Here is a 25,035-nt window from a genome sequence, read left to right on the forward strand (position 1 = left end):
ATTTTGACTGTTGATGTAAGCTTAGTTTTTTGCCAGACACCAGTAGGCCTGCTAGTGGTTATTGATGACTATGTTTATAATGAATGTGCTTGAATTGACAGAGGATAGCTGAGGTAACAGTTTCCATATGGTAAGGAAAGAGAAGTTTGCACACCTAGCAGCTCAAAAATGTAATTACATGTATGGGTGAAGGAATGTTGGCAAGAATTTTTTTTTTTTTGTGGTATTCAACGGTGCAGCTGTTTTATGCTAAAATGTATCTTTTGTCTGAAGTAACATGCCAATTAAGGCAGACTCAGTAATCACAAAAACAATGGAGTTTACCTTGGTCAAAAGAGTGTGTCAAAAGTTAACTTGTCAACCAGGCAACCTGCTAACCTGTAAAGCCTGTCGGATGTTTCCCAGTCAAAACTGCATATTTTGTGATGTTTTTGTTAATTTTGGTGTTCGGCAGACTGCGACCACCTCTGCAAAAAAACGTAAAAACTAAATACAGATTTATTGATTTATCTTATCTTAATTCTGACTATTTTGAAGAAGTGTTATTGGCTATGTTGTTGCTACAGTGGCTCAAGGGGGACCAACAACAGTAATAGTGCCATTTTTCAATTGAAGGTCTTTAGGGAGTATGCCTAGAGTTCTGCTAGGTGCAAACCCAACCTATGTATGCAGACATCTTAAGGATTGCGATATCGAGAGGAAGGAGAGGGGGAGGGAGACTTAGAGGGAGCCCTGTAGAGACAGAAGGGGAGGGAAGGGAAGTAGAGGGAGTGGCCTGTTGGTGGGTGTGTGTGGTATGTAGGAGTGTGTGTGGTGACTGAGGGAGTGGAGAGGTAGAGTAGAGGATGTCATGACTACTAGAGCGAGAGCAGAGCGAGAGAGAAGACAGACAGACAGACAGACAGACAGGTAGCGGAGCCAGTGAAAGAAGGTAAATGACACATTCTAGTTCTTCCACTCTCACAGACCTAGTTCTCCTCTCTGAATGCCTGTCCTTTTTTCAGACTTTGTTCCTCCTTATCAAATTCCATCTACTTCTCTTTACACAATTTGTGCCTGTTTCTTTATGTTTCTCATTGCGCTGAGTCCCGAGGAGCTGCCTCTAAGGTTTAATGTTGGGATAATTGGGCAGTCATTTAGACAGTTTCTATCAGTTGGTTTCATAAATCCATAGTTAATAGTATACAGGTGTGTATTTTTGGTACATTGTTGCAACTTTACAAAATGGTAATTTATCAGATCTGCCTCCATGGCCAGGTGTGTGTTGAATGGAGCAGGTGAGGTAGACCAGACTGGGGGCAGAGACGCTGTTTGTTTACTAATCTGATATGATAATAAACCTGTAATAAACTGAGACTAGCAGTTTATGATGACAAGCATAATGGTAAGTAAGATCTGCTGTAGTGAGAGGATGGATGATGGAGAAAGGGGAAAGAAACCGACACGCAAAGGGAGATAGATGGCAAAAATAATTGGATGGAGGAAAACGGCTTTAACTGGACTTTGAATGATGTGTGGGTAAGTGAAAAACAGGTTTCACGATCGTCGTAATGAGTAGACCAAGGCGCAGCGTGAATAGCGTTCCACATATTTTTAATAAACTGAAACGCACCAAACAATAAAGCATAAATGAAACGTGAAGCTACTGGTGTGCACTCAGGCAACTCAATGTAGACAAGATCCCACAAACACAAATGGCTACCTAAATATGATCCCCAATCAGAGACAACGATAAACAGCTGTCTCTGATTGGGAACCATATCAGGCCAACATAGACATACAAAAAACCTAGATGACCCACCCTTGTCACTTTCACTCCCCAACCAACATACAGAATAAACAGCTTACTATGGTCAGGGCGTGACAACGAGGCTTATGGGTGTGTGATGCAGAAAGGATTGCTACTTCATTCCTGCTGATGTATTTCACTTACTGGAGGTTGGCCTTGTGTGTGGTTCCTCAGGCTTTGCCATGAAGTCATGGAAAAGGACCCTGTCAGACTTCCCTCAGAGAGCCATGGAGAGGAGAGCCTGACCTCATCGCATTCTGATCTCATTTGCACAATAATGGATTCTGCTTCCTTGGAAAATGTGTCCATTCTAACCCAGGTAGCTGAAGTAATCCCTTGTTTAGTTGAGCTGCCTCTGCTCTACTCTGCTCTACTCTGGGTGGTGCAGTAATCCGTAGTAGTCTACCTCTGCTCCGTGCCTGTTTGTTCCGACTGATTGTTGTTTCTGTGGCTCTGAGTGTTCAGATGAGTCCAGATGGCCCACGCCTTGGCTGTGGTCAGGCCAAAGGACAGTTGTCATTTTTGTGCATTTACGAGCCAGAGCTTTCACAATTAAAATCCTGACCGACCCAAACACTCGTGAACCCGTATGGTGAGGCCACGAGCACTACAGGAGAGAAGCTCAGCTCCGATTCTGAGGCCTAAGAGCTGATGAGGCCAGGGTGCTGCAGTGGGACTGCTTCAGTTCCACTCTGTCAGGTCTGCACTGTCAGCCTGGGCCAGAGGCCAGTGATGACAGTGTGGGATTGGCAACAGGTCCTGGGATGGGATTATCTTGGGTGTATTCATTAGTCGCAGACCATTGCAAAATGTTTGGTCTGTTTCATGTTTTGCAACGAAGACCGTTGACCTCTTGCTAACAGAAGCAAACGGAATAAAACGGAACGAAACACGGAGGGACCTACCTGAATTTGTCCAATAGAAACGCAAAGCATTTTCCGGTTGGAGTAAACGGTTTCCGTTACAAAACGTTTTGCAACATACCAAACATTTTGCAAAGATCTGCAACTAATGAATACACCCCTGCTCTCTCTCTTTCTCTCTCAAACATCACTATCAATGCTTTCCTTCTTTCTGTCTCTGAGAAGTATGTTCCCTGTGGTATAAGGGAGCTGTGAAATGATCACTGTCTGGGTGTTTGTCTCCTGTTCGTGGCAGCTGAGGGGAGGAAAATGAAGAAGAGGGATAGATGGGGGAAGGGGGGTATTTCCAGCTGAAAAGTCATTGTTTCCCCTCAGCTTCTTTGAATGAAGAACCTTCCTCAGGGAGACAGTATTTTAAATCAACTTCTCTCATTCTTCTACATTTCTTCTCTTTGACATTTTCTATGGATTAGCTATTCAGGTTTGGGGTGCTTTTTTGTGTGTTTTTTGTTGCTATAGTCACTGTCTGGTCCTGGCTCATCAGATACAGGCTAACAAGTGATTAAGCTCTCTCCTTTTACATCTCCCTCCCTCTCTCGCTCAGGTGTGTTTGTGTGGTACCAGGCTTGTTCACTCCCTCACCTTACACTCTCTCACTTCTCTCTGATCACAGCCTGATTTGATTGACTCTACTCACAAGGCTGTGATTTTTAACCTCCTCACTTCTGACACCTTTATCAGCCCCAGGATAATGTAGATTAAGCAAATGTGCCGTGTTTGTTTAAAGATGGTGGATTTGAATCAAGTATGCTCCAGGCCTGTGTCTTGTAATTCACGTGTGTGTGTGTGTGTGTGTGTGTGTGTGTGTGTGTGTGTGTGTGTGTGTGTGTGTGTGTGTGTGTGTGTGTGTGTGTGTGTGTGTGTGTGTGTGTGTGTGTGTGTGTGTGTGTGTGTGTGTGTGTGTGTGTGTGTATATATATAGTACACACACACACACAGAGCGAGAGAGAAAAGGTCTATGGCAGCAAACTAAAGACTCACGGAGTGTAGTGATCAGCTGCTGACACATAGTGTATGTCAAACAGTGTATCTCCTTCAAATCTCACATTCAAATGAGAAATATGTATATACATGTTCAAGAATGGAGGGAGTTTTTATTTTATTTTGACTGTTGATGTAAGCTTAGTTTTTTGCCAGACACCAGTAGGCCTGCTAGTGTGTGTTTCGTTACACTGGCAATTCTGGCACTATGTTGTTTCAGGGCAGAGTATTTCTCATGATACCCGTTTATAGACCAGTGAACCAGACACAGATCTGGTTGGACTATTCTTGGATGCAATATGCCAAATACCTTGTGGTTGTAAAGAAAAACTGGGAAGTTATTTATATATTTCTAAATAAGTGTGTGTAGAAAGCCCATAAAACCACCCAATCCTTTTCCACACAGATGCACTTCAGTGGAGAGGTTTGGGGTGCACTGGAGGGAGAGTGTGGTTGTGTGTGTGTGTGTGTGTGTGTCCGTGCGTGTGTTGGCCTTGGTGTTTGTACAGCTGCTCCTCCTGTAGAGTCTCTCAAGGTCAGGCAGCAGGGGCCTACAGCAGTGGCAGCCTCTACATCGCTCCCTTTCTCTCTCCTTCTGTCTCCACCTCCCATTTCCTCTCCATATGCCGAAACGTTGTGCTCTCGATTCTACCGTCTCCCTCCTACTGTGTCTTTCCTCTCTCATGGCAGATTTTGAGTCCCTGTGTGTTTCTCATGTCTGGGCTGGCTGTGCAGTGTGTACTGCTTTGTCTGTACAGAGGACCAGATGATACTGACACGGCAGCCCAAGGTGGAGGAGTGAGGGGTCAGAGAGGGCAGGCAGATGCTAACCCAACCCAGCAGAGTTCAATCATTACCCCCAACAGAAGGCCGTGTCCATACAGCAGGCTCACTAACTCCCTTGGTGTAGAATCCAGCTTCAAAGTATTATGGGATGGTTGATTTACCTGCCTGGCTCTCAGGGTGTGTTGTGCTACGCTGTCTCTCTCCCGGGGTGAACAGGGACAGGGTAGAGGCAGCCAACAGCTGTCTTATCATCTCATCTGTAGGCAGGGCCTCATCATGGCCTCTCTCTTTTGAGGAGCGTTTGACCCTGACACACAACACTGTTCTGATTGGCCTATACAGACAGAGAACTTTGTGCACCTGATGGTTCTACATATCTTCTGATCAGACCACTGAGAGGGATGGGTTCAGCTCACTGTTGTGGCTGACTGACTGTGTTCTGTCTATGTCATACTGCCAGTGAAAAGAACTAAATGCCCTCGTCTCGACTCCGTTGTCTCTGCATTGATGCGATGATGTATTGAAAAGCACCAAGTGTCTCTGATTTACTGTTGTTTCTGCAGGACACAGAAAGGGAGAGCTTTGGTGAGCGAGAGAGAATCAAGTCACAGATCCGGGAGCTGCGCAGCCACCAGACGCAGCAGGGCAGAGAGCTACATCGGACAGGTGAGCAATGTCAAAGACCATCTGAATGAGTGGTTGACTGTTCCTTTCCTCTCAGCCTGTCCATAGGTCCACCACACAACACACACACACACACACACACACACACACACACACACACACACACACACACACACACACACACACACACACACACACACACACACACACACACACACACACACACACACACACACACACACACACACACACACACACACAAGTGCACTCAGACACATACCGTTTATATGCTTCCTGACATTTAAATCTCTGTTCTATATATGACATGCTTTTTTGATAACGTTTGGATAGGCAATTTTACTTAAACACAACATTGATTGAAATCATTTCTGGGATTTCCACACTTATGCACTTAGATGCAATTTCCTCTGGTCTGCAAGTGAAAATAGCCAGCCAATAGAGCCATACTGCTGTAGGGGAGTGGAGCTGAGGTGGTCGGTCGGTCACATTGGTTTAGCTCCTCCTTTTTATTTTGAGGTTAGAGGCACCACAGTCATGGGACTAACACTCTGGTTTTGGGTGTGTAGTCATTTCGTTAACCAATGTTAGCAAACACAGTGAATGCTTTACTGTAGGTTTGCTAGCTTCATCCATGACCTTTTGACTTGTACACCCACTCCATACACAAAGTGATCGAAATGTAAATGTAAATGTTGAAATGAGAAAGGACTTTACCTCTCCATGTTTGTACAGACTCTTATTTTTGTTAACACCAAGCCAATAAAGGGATACATGACAGTCACAGACCATTTGTACCGTAGTTGCTAGAGTGAAAGAGCAGGATATAGGAGAGAGGAATAGTTGAGTGAAGCATGCAGTAGAATAGATCATTTGTTTACGCCCATACTGATTTGAATGCCTGAATGTAAAGTGAGTATTTGTTGAACAAATATACCCGCCTCTAATACTTAAATCATTGTAGGTGTCCCAAATAGCACCCTATTCCCTATATAGTGCACTACGTTTGACCCGAGCCCTACAAGCCTATGAGAATAGGGTGCTATTTGGGACGCACAACAAGTGGTCTGGCCTGCCCTTGGACCTCAGCATCCCACTCATCAGCCAGTGCCTGGTAGTAGTAGGGTTATGAGACGGAGCAGGAATATCATCTGTTCAAGGGGGAACCCACAGCCAGTAGTGATACCTCTGCTATTTAAACCACATACCAGAACTAGAACAGAATCCTTTCTTGACATGGACCAGAAACACCCAGCTCTCCTTGCTCTGCCCTCGCCCTACAATTTGTACCGGGTTGAAGTCAGGGCCAGCAGCTGGCAGGAGCAGACCTCCACAGAGCAGAAGGATTGAGGGTAGGAGCTGTTTGAAATGGACGCCGATACACAAAGACACAGGAAGTTAGAGGCTGGGAACAAACAGGATAGGGTGGGGTGGGTTCTGCCAGTGGCAAGGGGGGTGTGATGTCCTTTTTAACAGAGAGAAGGAGAGAAGTGGCTAGAAAGAGAGAACTTAACTTTGAAGATTAGGGGGGTACAATGGCACACACATACCTCTCTCTCCTTTTTCTCTAACACACACACACACACACACACACACACACACACACACACACACACACACACACGCTTAAATATACAGCAGCATGTCTTGCACACGTATACATGCTCACAGTCCACAGTGTTGGTGACAAGGCTGTGATTTAGGAAATTACCCGTTTGAGAGACATGGCACGTTCCACTGAGCCACTCTGAGTGACAGGGAGCCAGACTCCTCAAATTTGAACTTGTCACTGAAAAGACTGCTTTTGTTGTTGTTGCTATCTAAAGAAGGGTTAGAGGAGGGGGGCTCTCTGCTTTATGCATGAGTGTGGTTATTTAAAACCATTCTCCAAGTAGGGGTTTTCCCAGAAACCCTCACAACAGGGCACAATGGACTGGACAAACATCATCCCTTTAACTTTAGTTCTCTTTTCATTGGAGTTGACTGGGGCCTTCATTAGATCACGTGGTCTATTTTATAGGGCCTCATGTGAGAAAGGCAGCCATGTTGTGATTTTCGAAGTGAATGCCTATAATAAGCACGTTTCTTATTCAGACCCCAGTCAATAACTATTTAATCAACCAATCAAGTGAACCTCATCCTGCTCCTGGCTCTGGGAGGCCTTTCGAGGGTCTTGAAAAGGCTGCGGAGGCTGTGGACGTCTTAGGCCAGAATGGGGCTTTCCCTCACTGATTTGGTTTGTAAATGACAGACCTGCACGCTTTGTGAACTCTGGATCGAACACATGGCTAAGGTATGCAGAGATGTGTTATCATACAATGATGTGTCTCTTGTAAGGACACTGTGATTTTCCACTTTGTCGGTGTCTTTTACGCAGCTTGTCTGTGGTCTCTGTACAGCCACCCAGAGTTAAAGGCACTGAGCAGTGAGCATCACAGGGTAAGAGGTAGGTTGAGAGAGCGAGAGACTGAGTGAGATACTCTGGATCTATGAGTGGGAGGATGTAGGCACTGCAGTGTTGTTTGGAGTGTGGTTTCCTGATGAGTGGAGGAGGAATGGAGGATGTTGGATAGGGACCGGGGGAGGGGAAGTACTTATCCTAGTCTCTATTTCACCCCCCCCCCACTTCCCCCTACACTTCCTACTGCTCGGTTACCACCTACTGTTGTGGCGCTTTCTTTCTCACATACGCACACGCACACGCACACGTAGACATCTGGTCCAGGAATTGAGTCAGACCTGGAGGAAATGCCTACATCCCATTATGTCTCCATGTGTCTCCTCTCGTATACCCAGTGACGCTCACATGTCTCTCCCACGCTCTTGGGGATTTGGCATATGCAGAAACCTTTCATATCCATCAGCAATCCACAAGTTCTCCAGCAACCAACCTCTCACGTGACCCCACATTCCATCTTTTTTTGTTTGGTCAGAGAAACAAAAATATGCAAGCACAGAATTGTACAGAGCAGAGTTGTATTTCCATAGTGTTCCTCTGCACTATAATCAAATCAAATTTTATTGGTCACATACATATGGTTAGCAGATGTTAATGCGACTGTAGGGAAATGCTTGTGCTTCTAGTTCCGACAGTGCAGTACAGGAGAGGGCTGAGAATGCGTCCTTGTGGGGCCCCAGTGTTGAGGATCAGCGGGGTACCTTCACCATCTGGGGGCGGCCGTCAGAAAGTCCAGGACCCAGTTGCACAGGGCAGTGTTGAGACCCAGGGTCTCGAGTTTAATGACGAGTTTGGAGGGTACTATGGTGTTGAATGCTAAGTTGTAGTCAAAGAACAGCATTCTTACATAAGTATTCCTCTTGTCCAGATGGGAAAGGGCAGTGTGATTTGCGATTGCGTTGTCTGTGGACCTATTGGGGCGGTAAGCAAATTGGAGTGAGTCTAGGATGTCAGGTAGGGTGGAGGTGATATGATCCTTGACTAGTCTCTCAAAGCACGTCATGATGACAGAAGTGAGTGCTACGGGGGGCGATAGTCATTTAGTTCAGTTACTTTAGCTTTCTTGGGAACAGGAACAATAGTAGCCATCTTGAAGCATGTGGGGACAACAGACTGGGATAGGGATCGATTGAATATGTTTAATTTGTCTTAGAGCAAGATGTCTGATTTTATTTTTGAAATCCGTGATTGACTGTAGACCCTACCCCATACATATCGTGTTTGAGACGTTGAATTGCAACTCTACTTTGTCTCTATACTGATGCTTTGCTTGTTTGATTGCCTTGCGGAGGGAAAAACTACACTGTTTGTATTCGGTCATGTTTCCATGAGCTTTGTGTGAATGCTGCCATTAATCCACGGTTTCTGGTTAGGGAAGGTTTTAATAGTCACAGTGGGTACAACATCTCTGATGCACTTGCTAATAAACTCACTCACCGAGTCAGCGTATGCGTCAATGTTATTGTCTGAGGCTACCCGGAGCATATCCCAGTCCATGTGATCAAAGCAATCTTGAAGCGTGGAATCCGATTGGTCAGACCAGCGTTGGATAGACCTGAGCACCGGCGTTTCCTGTTTTAGTTTCTGCCTATAGGATGGGAGCAACAAAATGGAGTCATGGTCAGATTTGCCGAAGGGAGGGCGGGGGAGGGCTTTATATGCATAGCATTCGATATGCTGATAGAATTTAGGAAGCCTTGTTCTCTTATTAGCTTTGTAAAATCCTCAGCTACAATAAATGCAGCCTCAAGATAGATGGTTTGCAGTTTACATGGAGTGCAGTTCTCTCAGGGCCGTCAAGGTATCTACTTGTGGGGGAGTGTATGCACGGCTGTGACTATAATCGAAGAGAATTCTCTTGGGAGATAATGTGGACGGTATTTGATTGTAAGGAATTCTAAGGTCAGGTAAACAAAAGGACTTAAGTTCCTGTATGCTGTTATGATTACACCCTGAGTCGTTAATCATAAGACCCCCGCCCTTCTTACCAGAAAGATGTTTGTTTCTGTCGGCGCGATACATGAAGACACCTGGTGGCCGTACCGACTCTGACAATATGTCCCGAGTGAGCCATGTTTCCGTGAAACAGAGAATGTTACAATCTCTGATGTCTCTCTGGAAGGCAACTCGCGCCATATTTTCACCCACCTTGTTTTCTAGAGATTGGACATTGGGGAATAATATACTCGAAAGCGGTGGATGGTGTGCTCGCCTTCTAAGTCTGACCAGTAGGTCGCTCCGTGCGCCTCTCCTGCGGCGACCGCGTTGTTTTGGGTCAGTCTCTGAGATTATATCCCATGTCCAGAGTAGAGGTCCGAACAAAGCACCCGCTTCAGGAAAGTCGTATTCCTGGTTGTAATGTTGGTAAATTGACGTCGTTTTATATCCAATAGTTCTTCCTGGCTGTATGTAATAACACTTGAGATTTTCTGGGCTAACAATGTAAGAAATAATACATTAAAAAAACTAATTACTGCATAGATTCCTAAGGACCTGAAGCAAGGTGACCATCTCTGTCGGCGCCATCTTGCTCTCCAACTAGATCATGGGTATGTTCCACTGTGTGCACTCACTGTATTGTGGTGGTTGTGTTCCGTAGGGTCCAACTCAGGCATGGTTCTAGTTCTGGACGCCCTTGTGAGGAAAGAGGTCTCCGGCCCTCTGCTGAACCACCCAAAGATCTGGGACCCTGTGACATCATCAGAGGTGGATGTGGTCCTGTCCCACCGCCAGTGCTCTGACTCGACATCCTCGGACCACACCCTGGCCTCCAGGCCACGTCTCGACTCAGGAGCCTCAGAGAAGAGCCTGGGTCTGGGCTCAGCCTTCAGAACCAGGGTGGACTCAGGAGCGTCAGAAAAGAGCCTGGGTCTGGGCTCAGCCTTCAGGACCAGGGTGGACTCAGGAGCGTCAGAAAAGAGCCTGGGTCTGGGCTCAGCCTTCAGGACCAGGGTGGACTCAGGATCGTCAGAAAAGAGCCTGGGTCTGGGCTCAGCCTTCAGGACCAGGGTGGACTCAGGATCGTCAGACAGAAGCCAGTGTTCAGTCCACAGAGGCAGACTGGACTCTGGGGCCTCCGAGTCCCGCTTCAGACCGAGACTAGACTCTGGCACGTCAGACTCCAGCACAGGACCGCCAGCCCCTCGAGGCTCTGAGACCTCTGACAGTGCAGGGCTGCTGTCACGGAAACGACTGGACTCTGGGACTTCTGACCTGAGCGTGGGTGTGTCTTCTGTTGAGCGGGGCCATGTGGAAGAGCCAGAGGTGACCATGAGTAGCTCCTCCTCCAGCACAGATTCAGAGGCTGAGAGCACCAACCACCATTCAGCCCAAACCCGCCAAGACCGCTCCACTACCAACTGTGATCAGCCTGATGGGGCCGTCCTATCCAGGAATGCCTCAGACTCCCACAGTACCCTGCTCAATGGCAGTTCCAAGGGAAAAGGAGACATCCAGGAACAGAAGGTACACTCTTGTTTAATCTTCCAGGGTAATCTTGCTGGTATGATCTGATGTGTCTCTAGGTAGAACAGGAGAATATGTAGGTATATGTACACCACTAGAGGGGGATGTTGAGCAATGATGATGAGGCAACAATGTTCGCTCACTCTCCTAGTGTCCCTCTCCTACACCTCTCTGATTCAGAGGGCTTGGGTTAAATGTAGACAACACATTTCAGTTGAATGCATTCAGTTGTGCGACTGACTAGGTATCCCGTTTCCCTTCCCTTTCCTTCCATCCCTCCCTCTATTTTGAAACACCAGTTCTCAGTACCTTCATCACGTCGGCAACTATAAACACCTCATCTTTCTCTGTATGTCTTTAATAGCTTTGTTAAGCTATGGTTAATTTGCTACACAAATAAACTCAGCACCTCAGAGCCGGGCCCAAGTCCTTTATTGTGCTCAACTGGTTCTGGTTCCCCTCAGATCTGTCTCCCTCACCTGTTGTCAGAGGGAGAGCCGCTGGGGCTGGCTAGAAACAGCCAAACACACAGGCAGGAGAATGCTGCAGCATTCTGAGTCTCTTTATTGTTTGCTCAAAGCTCTCATCAGGGACTTGGGTCACCATGACACCACTTCATCGCCCTTATCGGGAGTGTTTACCCAACATAGGCTACATACTCTTTTTATAGGGCCCTGCAATAATATGCTTGTGTTCTGTATGTTGACATTACGCTGTGGACGTTCAGGCACATCGTGGCCCCATGGCCCCTTGATCAGCCCAAAAAAGAACAGAGACACAAACTTGTATCCCTCGCTCTAAACACTGTTACATAATGCAAACACTACCCTGGTCACCTGTATGCGTGTGCATGTGGTTGCCACCATGACCAGTTTGATCCTCTATGCCCTCAGTGCCTTCTGCCATCCCATGGATCTGCACTATTGCCCTGTGATGCTTTACTGTGTTTTATTTTCACCTAAACTCTCTCGCTCTCTCTCTCATTTTCAGGTCAGAGATACTTTATTCCCTACTCTCAGCAAAGCAAGCGATGCAGGTGAGCATGTTTACAGATAAAAAAACGAATCTATGTTTGTACAGTGCCTTTAGAAAGTATTCTTACCCCTTGACTTAATTGACACTTTGTTGTTGCAACCTGAATTCAAAATGGATCAAATATATTGTTGTCACCCATTTACACACAATACCCCATCATGCCAAAGTGAAAACATGTTTTTAGAAATATTTGCTTGTTGAAAATGAAATACATATAAATTTCTCATTTAAATACTGTTCCTATTCACACGCCTTTGCTATGACAGTCCAAATTGAGCTGCATCCAATTTCCTTTGATCACCCTTGAGATGTCACTACAACTTGAGTCCACTTGTGGCCAATTCACTTGTTTGGACATGATTTAGAAAGAAACACACCTGTCTATATAACGTCCCAATGTTGACAGTGCATGTCAGAGCAGAAACTATACCATGAAGTCCAAATAACTGTCCGTAGAGCTCCAAGATGTTATTGTGATGAGGCGTATATCTGGGGAAGGGTATAAAACAATTTCTAGAGTGTTGACAGTTTCCAAGAGCACAGTGGTCTCCATCATTGGGAAATAAAAAAACAAGGAGCTACTAGTCTATGCCTAGAGCTGAGAAAAGGAGGGGAGGTGACCAAGAACCCAATGACCTCTGGTGTAGTCAGTTTCTATATTTCTTTGGTTTTGCAAATATTTGTTTATTATACAACGGGTGGGTCTAATCCTCTACGGAATGGTTTAACCTCTCTGGTACAAGTGGGACGATAGCGTCCCACCTCGACAACAGCCGGTGAAATTGCAGGGCGCCAAATTCAAAACAACAGAAATCCCAGAATTAAAATTCCTCAAACATACAAGTATTATACAGCATTATAAAGATAAACCTCTTGTAAATCCAACCACAGTGTCCGATTTCAAAAAGGCTTTACGGAGAACGCACACCATGAGATTATGTTAGGTCAGCACCTTGTCACAGGAAACGCTACAGCCATTTTCCAACCAAGGAGAGGGCTCACAAAAGTCAGAAATAGCGATTAAATTAATCACTAACCTTTGATGATCTTCATCAGATGGCACTCACAGGACTTCATGTTACACAATAAATGTGTGTTTTGTTCGATAAAGTTAATCTTTATGTCCAAAAACCTCAGTTGAAATTGGTGCATTATGTACAGTAATCATTGTCTCAAACAAACATCCGGTGAAAATGCGGAGAGCCACATCAAATTACAGAAATAGTCATCATAAACATTGATCAAAGATAGTGTTTAACATACATTTAAAGATATACTTCTCCTTAATGCAACCGCTGTATCAGATTTCAAAAAGGCTTTACGGCGAAAGCACAGTACGCGATTATGTTAGGTCAGCGCCTAGCCACAAAAACTATACAGCCATTTTCCAGCCAAGGAGAGGGCTCACAAAAGTCCAAAATAACATTCAAATGAATCACTTACCTTTGATGATCTTCATCTGGTGGCACTCCCAGGTCTCCATGTTTGACAATAAATGTTTGTTTTGTTCGATAATGTCCCTCTATAGGTCAAAAACCTAAGTTTTGTTGGTGCGTTTAGTTCAGAAATCCAAAGGCACAATGCGCGCTCTCAACATCAAGACGAAAAGTCAAAAAAGTAGAATAGAAGTTAGTAGAAACATGTCAAACGATGTTTAAAATCAATCCTCAGGTTATTTTTGTCATAAATAATCAATAATATTTAAACCGGACAAAAGCTTTGTCAATAGAAAAGGAGAAACAAGAGGGGCAGGACCGAGGGGCAGGACCGAGTTTGGGAAACCCTGCTTTACAGAACTTCACCAATCTGGGCTTTATGGGAGATTGGACAGATGGAAGCCACTCTTGAGAAAAAGGCACCAGCTTGCAAAAAGGCACGTGAAAGACTTTGAGAGAACAAGGCAAAAGATTAACCAGGTACAGCTTATCACCCGTCTAACACCATCCCTACCGTGAAGCATGGTGGTGGCAGCATCATGCTATGGGGAAGCTTTTCAGCAGTAGGGACTGGGAGACTGGTAAGAAAAGAGGGAACAATGAATTGATGAGAACCAGCTTCAGCGTGCAAACAACCATAGACTGTGGCAAAGATTTATGTTCCAACAGGACAATGACCCCAAGCATACAGCCATAGCAACGCTGGAATGGCTTCAGAACAATAATATGAAAGACCTTGAGTGGCCCAGCCGAAGCCCAGACTTGAATCCCATTGAAAATCTGTGGAGAGACTTGAAGATTGCTGTTCACTGGCGCTCCCCATCTAATTTAACAGAGCTTGAGGAAATCTGCAAGGAAGAACGGGAGAAAATCCCCAAATCCAGACATGCAAAGCTGATACAAACATACTCAAGACGACTCAAAGCTGTAATCGATGCCAAAGATTATTCTACAAAGTATTGACTCAGGGGTGTGAGTCCTTATGTAAATGAGATATTTCTGTATTTAATTTTAAATATATTTGCAACAATTTCTAAAAACATGTTTTCACTTTGTCAGGGTATTGTGTGTAGATGTGTGATTTATTTTTATTTTTATTTTATTTTGATGGATTTTTTTTTTGTCCTGTAAACTTTGTAAATTAATAGTTAGGGTGAAATGGTGGACAATGTGCACAATTATCGATATATTTTATACTAGTTATCGTCAAATAATTATTTAAAGTCCCACCCATGGCTGCACCCCTGCCCAGTCGTGTGGAATCCATAGATTAGGGCCTCATTAATTTATTTTAATTGACTGATTTCCTTATATGAACTGTAACTCTGTAAAAATCTGTTTATTTTTTGTCAGTACCTGACCAAATTCACATAGAAATGTGTGTTATATATATGTCATTCTCATCTAAGAAGCGGTAGATTTGTTTTATGTGCGCTCGTTCTATACTTACCATTATTACATTTTGTTTTTGCCTTTCAATTTTGGTTTTGGACACCAGCTTCAATCAAAATACTATATTTTTGGTTATAGAAAATATATTTCAGTGGTTTAGATGGTACAATGATTCTCTACACTGTACTTGCTTGTTTTGCCACAGAAACTGTAACTAAGTGAACTATTAGAATTTTAGCCACCGGGAAATGGCAGAGCGATTTCTGCATAGTGCGTCTTTAAAATATTTCTGAGATATGTGATTTTGTTGTTTTATTTTCTCAAGCCTAAATGTTCAACAATGTTTTTGTGTGTATCATTTATTTCGCTGAGCCTCGTTTGGCCATTGGAATGCTCAGTCTGATCATGTGGGAGTTAGGAAACCAATTTGAAGATATTTACATACTCAGCCCTGATTTTGTCATTATGGGGTATTGTTTGTAGATGGGTGAGAAACAAAATCTATTTAATCCATTTTGAATTCAGTTTGTAACAAAACAAAATATGGATTAAGTCATGGGGTATACTTTCTGAAGGCACTCTAGATGTAATAACCTGACATTTAAAGTGGGAGCCAGCCGGGATGTGTGACTCATTACTTGTGCTTTACTGTTAAACTCCACCGGCAGTGTTGATAACATCACACCAGAGGACCTGTGAGCTGGAAGCCCTTGGTGCTGCTGAGTTATAGCTGTTTCTCTAATATCAAGACGCCCTGCTCCCTAAGTCCTATCAGTTGAATGGCTTCCATTCGAAGGAGCCTTCCGGGGCCAGCATGGCCGTATAGGGCCTTTCATACAGGGGAGGATGAGGGTGCACCGATAGAGGACAGGATAGAGATAGAATATGGAAGATACGAGTGCACAGGATCGTGTGTGTGTGTGTGTGTGTGTGTGTGTGCGTGCGTGCGTGCGTGCGCGCATATGTCTTTTAACTCTCTATCCCATGTAAACACTGGTCTGTGTCCGCAAATGTTTTGCCTCCATAAGGGAGACGTTGTCTTTCGGCCCCTAGTGCTTCTTTAGAATCTCCTGTCTGTGGCCCCAGGCTCCTAAAAGCTTGTGATTCTCAAGCACACTAAATCGAGATTATTAAGCGGGAGGAAACTGCTTCCCTAAAAAAAAGAGTGTGTAGCTTGTCCGTTGATGAAAGCAGACCATAATTTTACTGTACATAAAGGAACAGGAATCCAGAAACACTCAGGCAACCTAGACATCTGTCAGCTTATGGCCAAAGCTGACGCACTGAAAAAGAGGGAGAATGAGGGAGGGCGAGTGAAGAAAAGGAGGGGGGCTGGAAAAAGGAAGAGAGAGAGAGAGAGGGAGTGTGAGAGAAGGGAAATAAAATCAAGGGATTTGTAGAGAGCTTTAGGATGAGGAGACAAAGGCAGTGAGTGTGCTGCTTTGAGTTTTGGGGATTTTAGTCATATTGCCCTGCTGAAGACTTTGAAATGTTTCCAGTCTTTGTGTGTCAGCTGTACCGGGGAGCTGGGTAATTAACTACTGAGTTTGTATTACTTAACTGTGTCTGTGGTCCTCTGTTCTTTGCTACTGTGTGTAAGTAATTTCCACTAATGTGCTGTCTGTGTTTTGCAGTGCCTGAAAAGAAGCCGGTTGTCTTGGCCCCGTTTGGCCGGGCTAACTCTGTGCGGGACCGTATGCGCAAGTTTACAGAGCCCAGCCCAAGCCCCAGTGTCCCGTTCCTGAAGAGGAGCTCTCAGTCTCTAAGGAATGGGACAGCCCCCAGTGCCCGTGTCCTAGGCAGAGCCACCGAGCTGAGTGAGGGACGAGCAGCAGGGCCAGTCAACCAAACAGCAATGACCACAGCAGTATCCATCAGATCCCTTACAGACAGGCACGGGAGACCCCATGTAGCTTCTACATCGTACTCTTCATCTTCCTCCTCCTCAGAGAACCTTGTCCAATGCCAGGGCACAATTCAGCCAGGGGGCGTGGCTACCAAAGATCTGCAAACCGCTGCTCAATCCATGAGCACTGTAGGCGGGGCGAAGCAGCCGGCTAAAAAGCTGCAGCACTCCTCGGGCATCTCAAAGGAAGACAAGACCCCAGGGAACCAGGGAGAGGCAGACCCCGACATGAAGACCTTCCTAACTATCGAGATCAAAGATGGACGCACCATCACCTCCTCCTCCTCCTGCTCCTCCTCCTCTTCCTCTAGAGGCAACCTGGCCTCCATGACCCCCATGGCCCAACGCATCACCACCAACTCCCTGGGACAGAGAGCAGGTAGGAGCACTGCCTAATGGATGCTAGATAGACTTCTGGTTCCAGATTCTTTATATGTACAGACCATAGCTTTTGATAGATTTGTGTTAAATCCAAAAACAGAAGTTGATATTTGAAATGATGTGGTACCAGGCGGACTGAGTGCCTTGAGCCTACATCAGTCATAGACTTGCCTTTAAATATTTTTCTCCCTTTTAAATCTTAGATCAGAAAACATTAACAGTGGAGCCATTTTCCATCCCTTCAGCCCAGTGTACTGCAGCAGATCATAGGCACTGTGTCTGTTTGTGGAGACAGATTGTGTAGATACTGGATGTTTCCTGTTCTGTCCCAGCTCCACCTCTGCATGTTAATATCAGCCTTGAGATCAGGGACAGGGGTCAGTCCATAGAAATGGAATGCATTTGTATGGGTAAGTCAGCAGGGCTGAACCCCAGGCTGGGGACAGACCAGGGCCAGGGTTAGGGCCAGGGAGTGTGTGTGTGTGTGGGAGCAGGGTTCTGCTGTGGACGAGCAGCATTGTCTCTATGATGGGCAGGCACGCTGTGTGGAGGTGGAGGGGGTTGGAGGGTGGTATGGGATCAAGGACACACAACAATGGGCAATTATTGAGTAAACTGTATGGTCTAACAGCACAATACACTGTTGTCTTTCTGTTGCATTCCTGCAGAGTTGGCGACATCCACAACAGACTATGGTCTGTATACCACTCTGTAAATGCCAAACAAACACTCACACTGTACTCTAGTACTTGGGCATACATTGTCAACACAAATGTTGAAAACAGGTGTTATCGCTAAACGTAACTTTATCCTACTCCTGAGGGGTATCCTAAGAAGCAGGTTTTGAGGAGTTGGCAAGGTGACGTTAGTCAACTCTCAGTTCAACTTGGGATAACCAGTCATATGAAAGTGGCTCACCTTTTAGCCAGGTGAAGTTCTATGGCAAGAAATCCTTCAGAACTAACCTGCTTCGGGGCAGGCTAACTCAAATCAAATCAAATTTAATTTGTCACATACACATGGTTAGCAGATGTTAATGCGAGTGTAGCGAAATGCTTGTGCTTCTAGTTCCGACAATGCAGTAATAACCAACAAGTAATCTAGCTAACAATTCCAAAACTACTACCTTATAGACACAAGTGTAAGGGGATAAGAATATGTATATAAAGATATATGAGTGAGTGATGGTACAGAGCAGCATAGCCAAGATACAGTAGATGGTATTGAGTGCAGTATATACATATGAGATGAGTATGTAAACAAAGTGGCATAGTTCAAGTGGCTAGTGATACATGTATTACATAAAGATGCAGTAGATGATATAGAATACAGTATATACATATACATATGAGATGAATAATGTAGGGTATGTAAACATTATATTAGGTAGCATTGTTTAAAGTGGCTTGTGATATATTTTACATAATTTCCCATTAATTCCCATTATTAAAGTGGCTGGAGTTGAGTCAGTGTGTTGGCAGCAGCCACTCAATGTTAGTGGTGGCTGTTTAACAGTCTGATGGCCTTGAGATAGAAGCTGTTTTTCAGTCTCTCGGTCCCAGCTTTGATGCACCTGTACTGACCTCGCCTTCTGGATGATAGCAGGGTGAACAGGCAGTGGCTCGGGTGGTTGTTGTCCTTGATGATCTTTATGGCCTTCCTGTGACATCGGGTGGTGTAGGTGTCCTGGAGGGCAGGTAGTTTGCCCCCGGTGATGCGTTGTGCAGACCTCACTACCCTCTGGAGAGCCTTACGGTTGTGGGCGGAGCAGTTGCCGTACCAGGCGGTGATACAGCCCGACAGGATGCTCTCGATTGTGCATCTGTAGAAGTTTGTGAGTGCTTTTGGTGACAAGCTGAATTTCTTCAGCCTCCTGAGGTTGAAGAGGCGCTGCTGCGCCTTCTTCACGATGCTGTCTGTGTGGGTGGACCAATTCAGTTAGTCTGTGATGTGTACGCCGAGGAACTGGCGTACCACTGAACAAGCCTACCACTGTTGTGTCGTCCGCAAACTTGATGATTGAGTTGGAGGCGTGCGTGGCCACGCAGTCGTGGGTGAACAGGGAGTACAGGAGAGGGCCCAGAACGCACCCTTGTGGGGCCCCAGTGTTGAGGATCAGCAGGGTGGAAATGTTGTTGCCTACCCTCACCACCTGGGGGCGGCTCGTCAGGAAGTCCAGTACCCAGTTGCACAGGGCGGGGTCGAGACCCTGGGTCTCGAGCTTGATGGCGAGCTTGGAGGGCACTATGGTGTTAAATGCCGAGCTGTAGTCGATGAACAGCATTCTCACATAGGTATTCCTCTTGTCCAGATGGGTTAGGGCAGTGTGCAGTGTGGTTGAGATTGCATCGTCTGTGGACCTATTTGGGCGGTAAGCAAATTGGAGTGGGTCTAGGGTGTCAGGTAGGGTGGAGGTGATATGGTCCTTGACTAGTCTCTAAAAGCACTTCATGATGACGGAAGTGAGTGCTACAGGGCGGTAGTCGTTTAGCTCAGTTACCTTAGCTTTCTTGGGAACAGGAACAATGGTGGCCCTCTTGAAGCATGTGGGAACAACAGACTGGGATAGGGATTGATTGAATATGTCCGTAAACACACCAGCCAGCTGGTCTGCGCATGCTCTTGAGGGCGCGGCTGGGGATGCCGTCTGGGCCTGCAGCCTTGCGAGGGTTGACACGTTTAAATGTTTTCCTCACGTCGGCTGCAGTGAAGAAGCGTCCGCATGTTTTAGTTGCGGGCCGTGTCAGTGGCACTGTATTGTCCTCAAAGCGGGTAAAACAGTTATTTAGTCTGCCTGAGAGCAAGACATCCTGGTCCGTGACTGGGCTGGTTTTCTTTTTGTAATCCGTGATTGACTGTAGACCCTGCCACATACCTCTTGTGTCTGAGCCGTTGAATTGAGATTCTACTTTGTCTCTATACTCGCGGCGAACTTCACTTACCCTGAATGAAATGACTGAGCCGAGAGTTGAGGACCAATGAAATCAGATTCTGACCATTGATTAAATATTTTATTAACAATTTTCTTTTTGTTTTTTTACATGTTAAAATATATCACTTTACACATTTAGTAAACTTCACACAATGTAACACAAAAATATATATTGATATGAGTGGGGGAAAAGGTGCTTGTGCATTGATAAGCACACCAAAGACTGTATTAATGATAATAATAAGTAATAGAATAAAGACTGTATTAATGATAATAATAAGTACAAAATAAAAAATAAAGACTGTATTAGGGATAATAATAAGTAATACAATAAAGACTGTATTAACAATAATAATAAGTAACAAATAAAAAATAAAGACTGTATTAACAATAATAATAAGTAAAAAATAAAGACTGTATTAACGATAATAATAAGTAATACAATAGAGACTGTATTAACAATAATAATAAGTAATAAAAAATAAAGACTGTATTAACAATAATAATAAGTAACACAAAATAGACTGTATTAACGATAATAGTAAGTAAAAAAATAAAGACTTAACGATATTAATAAGCAATAAAATAAAGACTGTATTAACGATAATAATAATAAGCAATAAAATAAAGACTGCACTTCTAAAAGCCTATTTCACACCATGAATTTGCAAGGTAACATTTCCATCATTTTGTTTTCAGCGCAAATTAAAATATGTTTCAGCATTATCTCAGTTAAGATTTTCAACCGTTCAACGAGCCATCTGCAACATGCACGCACAATTACAAGCCTGCTATTGTTAGCGGCAAGCAGACAAGCAATATCCACCTTCCTAATACGTACAGTATGAAGCCTGAGCTGGACACCTACTTGTCTGTGTATGTTTCTGTTCATCTTTTTGTGTATGTGTATGTTAGTGTTTTGATGTGTCTCAGAAGCGGCCTGTTCACAGCTGCTGTGGACATCTGTCCAAACAACCAGTCATGTGCTCCAGCACTTTCCAACCACTAGGACCTCCAACCCAAACAGTTTACTTAAGACCCTGCCTGGAGCCGGACTATTACAGCACCCAGTCAGACTCTGATTAGCCCCCTCGCCTCATCTCCCTCCTCCCAGACCCTCTGACAGCTCCACTGGGCTTCTTCAAGAGGCTGGCGTTAAGCCCAATTTTGCTCTAATGCCTTTGGGTTCCTTTTTTGGAAGCTCCCTGCCACTGACTGAAGACCGGTTTGGAGAATGTCTTGTGTTCACCCAGCAGCTCCTAACAACAGTCCTGAGTGTACAGTACAGAACACTGGAATGGATCAAACAGGCACTTCTGTTTTACAGATGTGGTTAAATTGACATAGCTGCTGTCTTATGTGTAAAACAGTGTAAAAATATATACAGTGCATTCAGGAAGTATTCAGACCCCTTGACTTTTCCACATTTTGTTATGTTACAGCCTTATTCTAAAATTGATTAAATTAATTGTTTTCCTCATCAATCTACAGACAAAACCCCATAATGACAAAGAGAAAAAACTAGGTTTTAGACATTTTTGCAAATGTATTCAAATGAAAAATTACGGAAATACCTTATTTACATAAGTATTCAGACCCTTTGCTAAGAGACTCAAAATTGAGCTCCATTGATCATCCTTTATGTTTCTACAACTTGATTGCAGTCTACCTGTGGTAAATTAAATTGATTGGACATGATTTGCAAAGGCACTCACCTGTCTATATAAGGTCCCAGTTGACAGTGTATGTCAGAGCAAAAATCAAGACAGAAGCCACTCCTCAGTAAAAGCAGGTAGCCTAGTGGTTAGAGCATTGGGGAGTAAACAAAAAGTTGCTGGATCGAATCCCCGAGCTGACCAGGTACAAATCTGTCGTTCTGCCCCTGAGCAAGGCAGTTAACCCACTGTTTCCTTCTCTGGTCTGATGAAACCAAGATTGAAGTCTTTGGCCTGAATCCCAAGCGTCACGTCTGGAGGAAACCTGGAACCATGCCTACGGTGAAGCATGGTGGTGGCAGCATCATGCTGTGGGGATGTCTTTCAGTGGCAGGGACTGGAAGACTAGTCAGGATTGAGAGAAAGATAAACGGAGCAAAGTACAGAGAGATCCTTGATGAAAACCTGCTCCAGAGCACTTAGGACCTCAGACTGGGACGAAGGTCCACCTTCCAACAGGATAATAACCCTAAGCACACAGGTTCACCTTCTAACATGAAAACAACCCTAAGCACACAGCCAAGACAATCCAGGAGTGGCTTCAAGACAAGTCTCTGAGTGGGCCAGCCAGGGCCCAGACTTGAACCCTATCTAACATATCTGGAGAGACCTGAAAATAGCTGTGCGTCGACGCTCCCCATCCAACCTGACAGAGCTTGAGAGGATCTGCAGAGAAGAATGGGAGAAACTCCCAAAATAGAGGTGTGCCAAGCCTGTAGCATCATTCCCAAGAAGACGCAAGGCTGTAATCGCTGCCAAAGGTGCTTTTAACAAAGTACTGAGTAAAGGGTCTGAATACCTATGTAAATGTTTTACTTCATTTGTTTTTATAACTTTGCAAAAATGTCTAAAAACCTGTTTTTTCTTTGTTGTTATGGGGAAAAAACAATTGAATCAATTATAGAATAAGGCTGTAATGTAACAAAATGTTGTTACGTTCTGAATATTTTACGAATGCACTGTAATTTAAAAAAATTCATTTTCGGAATGGAAAAACGCTTAATAAATGTATCTATATATTGTTTATATATATAAATATAATATTAGAATACTATCAATCATCTAAGTAAAAGCTAGACAGTCAGGGAAAATTTAAAATTGCCAAAACATTGAATTTAGCAGTATTGATTTGATTATGTTTGAACAAAGGAACACAGCATTAGCCATGTCAAAATGCATAGAATTGCAGGAAATTAGCTATAAAACGGCAACATTTTCTCTCTCTGCTCTATGAGAAAATGTGTAGGATTGCAGAATATGTGCTTTAAAACTGAAACTATTTATCTTCATCTTCATGGAGAAATTTTGAGAATGACAGGTAATTGGCTTAAATATTAAAGCATTTCCCTACACTGCCAAGGTGGAGGCCTCTAAGATGTTTTCTACCGGGCTGACCGTGCACATTACCACGCCCCCCTGCCACACCCAACCACCTAAGCCCCTTTTTGATCCAGAAAAAAAACGTATTATGTTGGTCCCCAGTTTACTGTGTGTTGGTGTTGGTGCACAGGTCACATGACATTGTATGTGTGCAGAGAAAGATGGAACATGGGTGTTTGTATTAGCGGTGACGGGGTCCATAGTGTGACTCACTACCATCCTTTGTGACACCATTTAAAGTTTTATTAGTCATATGCACAGGATACACATGGTATACTCCGTCCAAAGAAATGCTTACTCGCAGGTTCCTTCTCAACAATGCAACAACAATAAGAAATAATACAAGATAAGAATATTATATGAAGTAAATGGCTCAGGAGAATATTTTTTGTTGCATAAGTATAATACAGGAAGGCACCATGACGGCTTATGTAAGTGAGGGATGGTCCCCTCATGGACACTCAGAGCCATATTCACATCATCATGTACAATATACAAAAACATATGCTTTAGGGACTTGAGTCCATTTAACATGTAACTATTTATGGTTAAACACTGGTGGTGTGCTGTGACATTGTTTTATAGAGCTTTTGACACTTCAGCTCCATGTAAGTCTCTCACTGTAAGTCTCTCACTGTATGTCTCTCTCTCTCTCTCTCTCTCTCTCTCTCTCTCTCTCTCTCTCTCTCTCTCTCTCTCCCTGGCAGAGTTGACCATGGGTCTGAGAGCGACCCCCTTCAAGACCCCCTCCAGCCTCACTTCTGGATCCTCATTCAAGGTACTGTAACACTCCACTCCTCCTGTCCTGGCAGAAACGCAGGGTTAAAGACACACTACAGCAATTTTTTTGACTTATCCAATTGAAACACAGTATCCCAAGTATAAATACAGTAATGTGTACAGTACACACTGAAGGGTAAAACATATATATTTTCAGCAAAGCATTTTTTTTTTACACAACTGCAAACTTCAAGGAATAGGGCATTTAAGGAGATGGTTTGATGTGATGTCATCGGCCTCCCCACTTGCTTGACGAACAACAGAGGAGCAATAGAGAACAAAAAAGGAAAGCCCCCCCCACTTGTGCCATGACATGTCATACCTGGACCACCTATTGAGGTGTGCCTTTTGTTAAGTAAATCAGATGTTAAATGAGGTGAAAAGGAGACTGGAGTTGGACTTTAAATGACTGTAACGTGTTAAACCTGAGTTTTGCATGTGATGCCTTTAAAAGCTATCAATAAATGTAAGTTGAACAGTCATGGTTTTCCTCTTGCCTTAAAATGTCATACTTAATTATATTCTTTTTTTTTTTTTTTAAATGTATCATTGTTGTCACAAAGCACTTGCTTTGCCCCTAAAAGCAAGTGCCTCATGTGCCTAATAAGAGCGTGAGAGGGAGGGAGGGAGGGAGGGAGAGAGAGCGAGCGAGCAGGGCGGACGTGGTGTTTATCAAACAAAGAGTGTCCTTGTAGGGTATGAGAAACAGACCGAGAGGGAGGGAGATGCACTGGGCACTTCATTCTCTCTATGCCCCATCCCATCCCTCCTGAGATTTATCTCTGCACCTCCCTGCAGTCCATTCTACCTCCCTACAGTCCATCCCATCTCCCTACAGTCCATCCCATCTCCCTACAGTCCATCCCATCTCCCTACAGTCCATCCCATCTCCCTACAGTCCATCCCATCTCCCTACAGTCCATCCCATCTCCCTACAGTCCATCCCATCTCCCTACAGTCCATGCCACCTCCCTACAGTCCATGCCACCTCCCTACAGTCCATACCACCTCCCACCTCCCTACAGTCCATGCCA

At 44.4% G+C, this 25,035-nt stretch overlaps 1 protein-coding gene across 5 annotated transcripts in view; it reads left to right on the plus strand.

Annotated features, from left to right (window-relative positions):
• The first annotated feature begins 825 nt into the window (after nt 1-825).
• The window catches only part of LOC118393245 (smoothelin-like), a 56,104-nt gene continuing 31,894 nt past the window's right edge, over nt 826-25,035 (plus strand). For 4 of the 5 annotated variants that reach the window (XM_035785734.2, XM_035785735.2, XM_035785737.2 and 1 more), the window contains exons 1-6: nt 1,964-2,108; nt 5,043-5,145; nt 10,179-11,044; nt 12,035-12,080; nt 16,542-17,192; nt 23,929-23,999. In XM_035785734.2, coding sequence (XP_035641627.1) covers nt 1,980-2,108; nt 5,043-5,145; nt 10,179-11,044; nt 12,035-12,080; nt 16,542-17,192; nt 23,929-23,999 — 1,866 coding nt within the window. In that variant the 5' untranslated portion in view covers nt 1,964-1,979. Of the gene's footprint in view, nt 932-1,963; nt 2,109-5,042; nt 5,146-10,178; nt 11,045-12,034; nt 12,081-16,541; nt 17,193-23,928; nt 24,000-25,035 lie in introns of those variants that run through there. The other variant, XM_035785739.2, reaches the window with a different exon arrangement.

This window comes from Oncorhynchus keta, chromosome 14 (assembly GCF_023373465.1).
Source record: "Oncorhynchus keta strain PuntledgeMale-10-30-2019 chromosome 14, Oket_V2, whole genome shotgun sequence".
NCBI classification, from domain to species: Eukaryota; Metazoa; Chordata; class Actinopteri; order Salmoniformes; family Salmonidae; genus Oncorhynchus; species Oncorhynchus keta.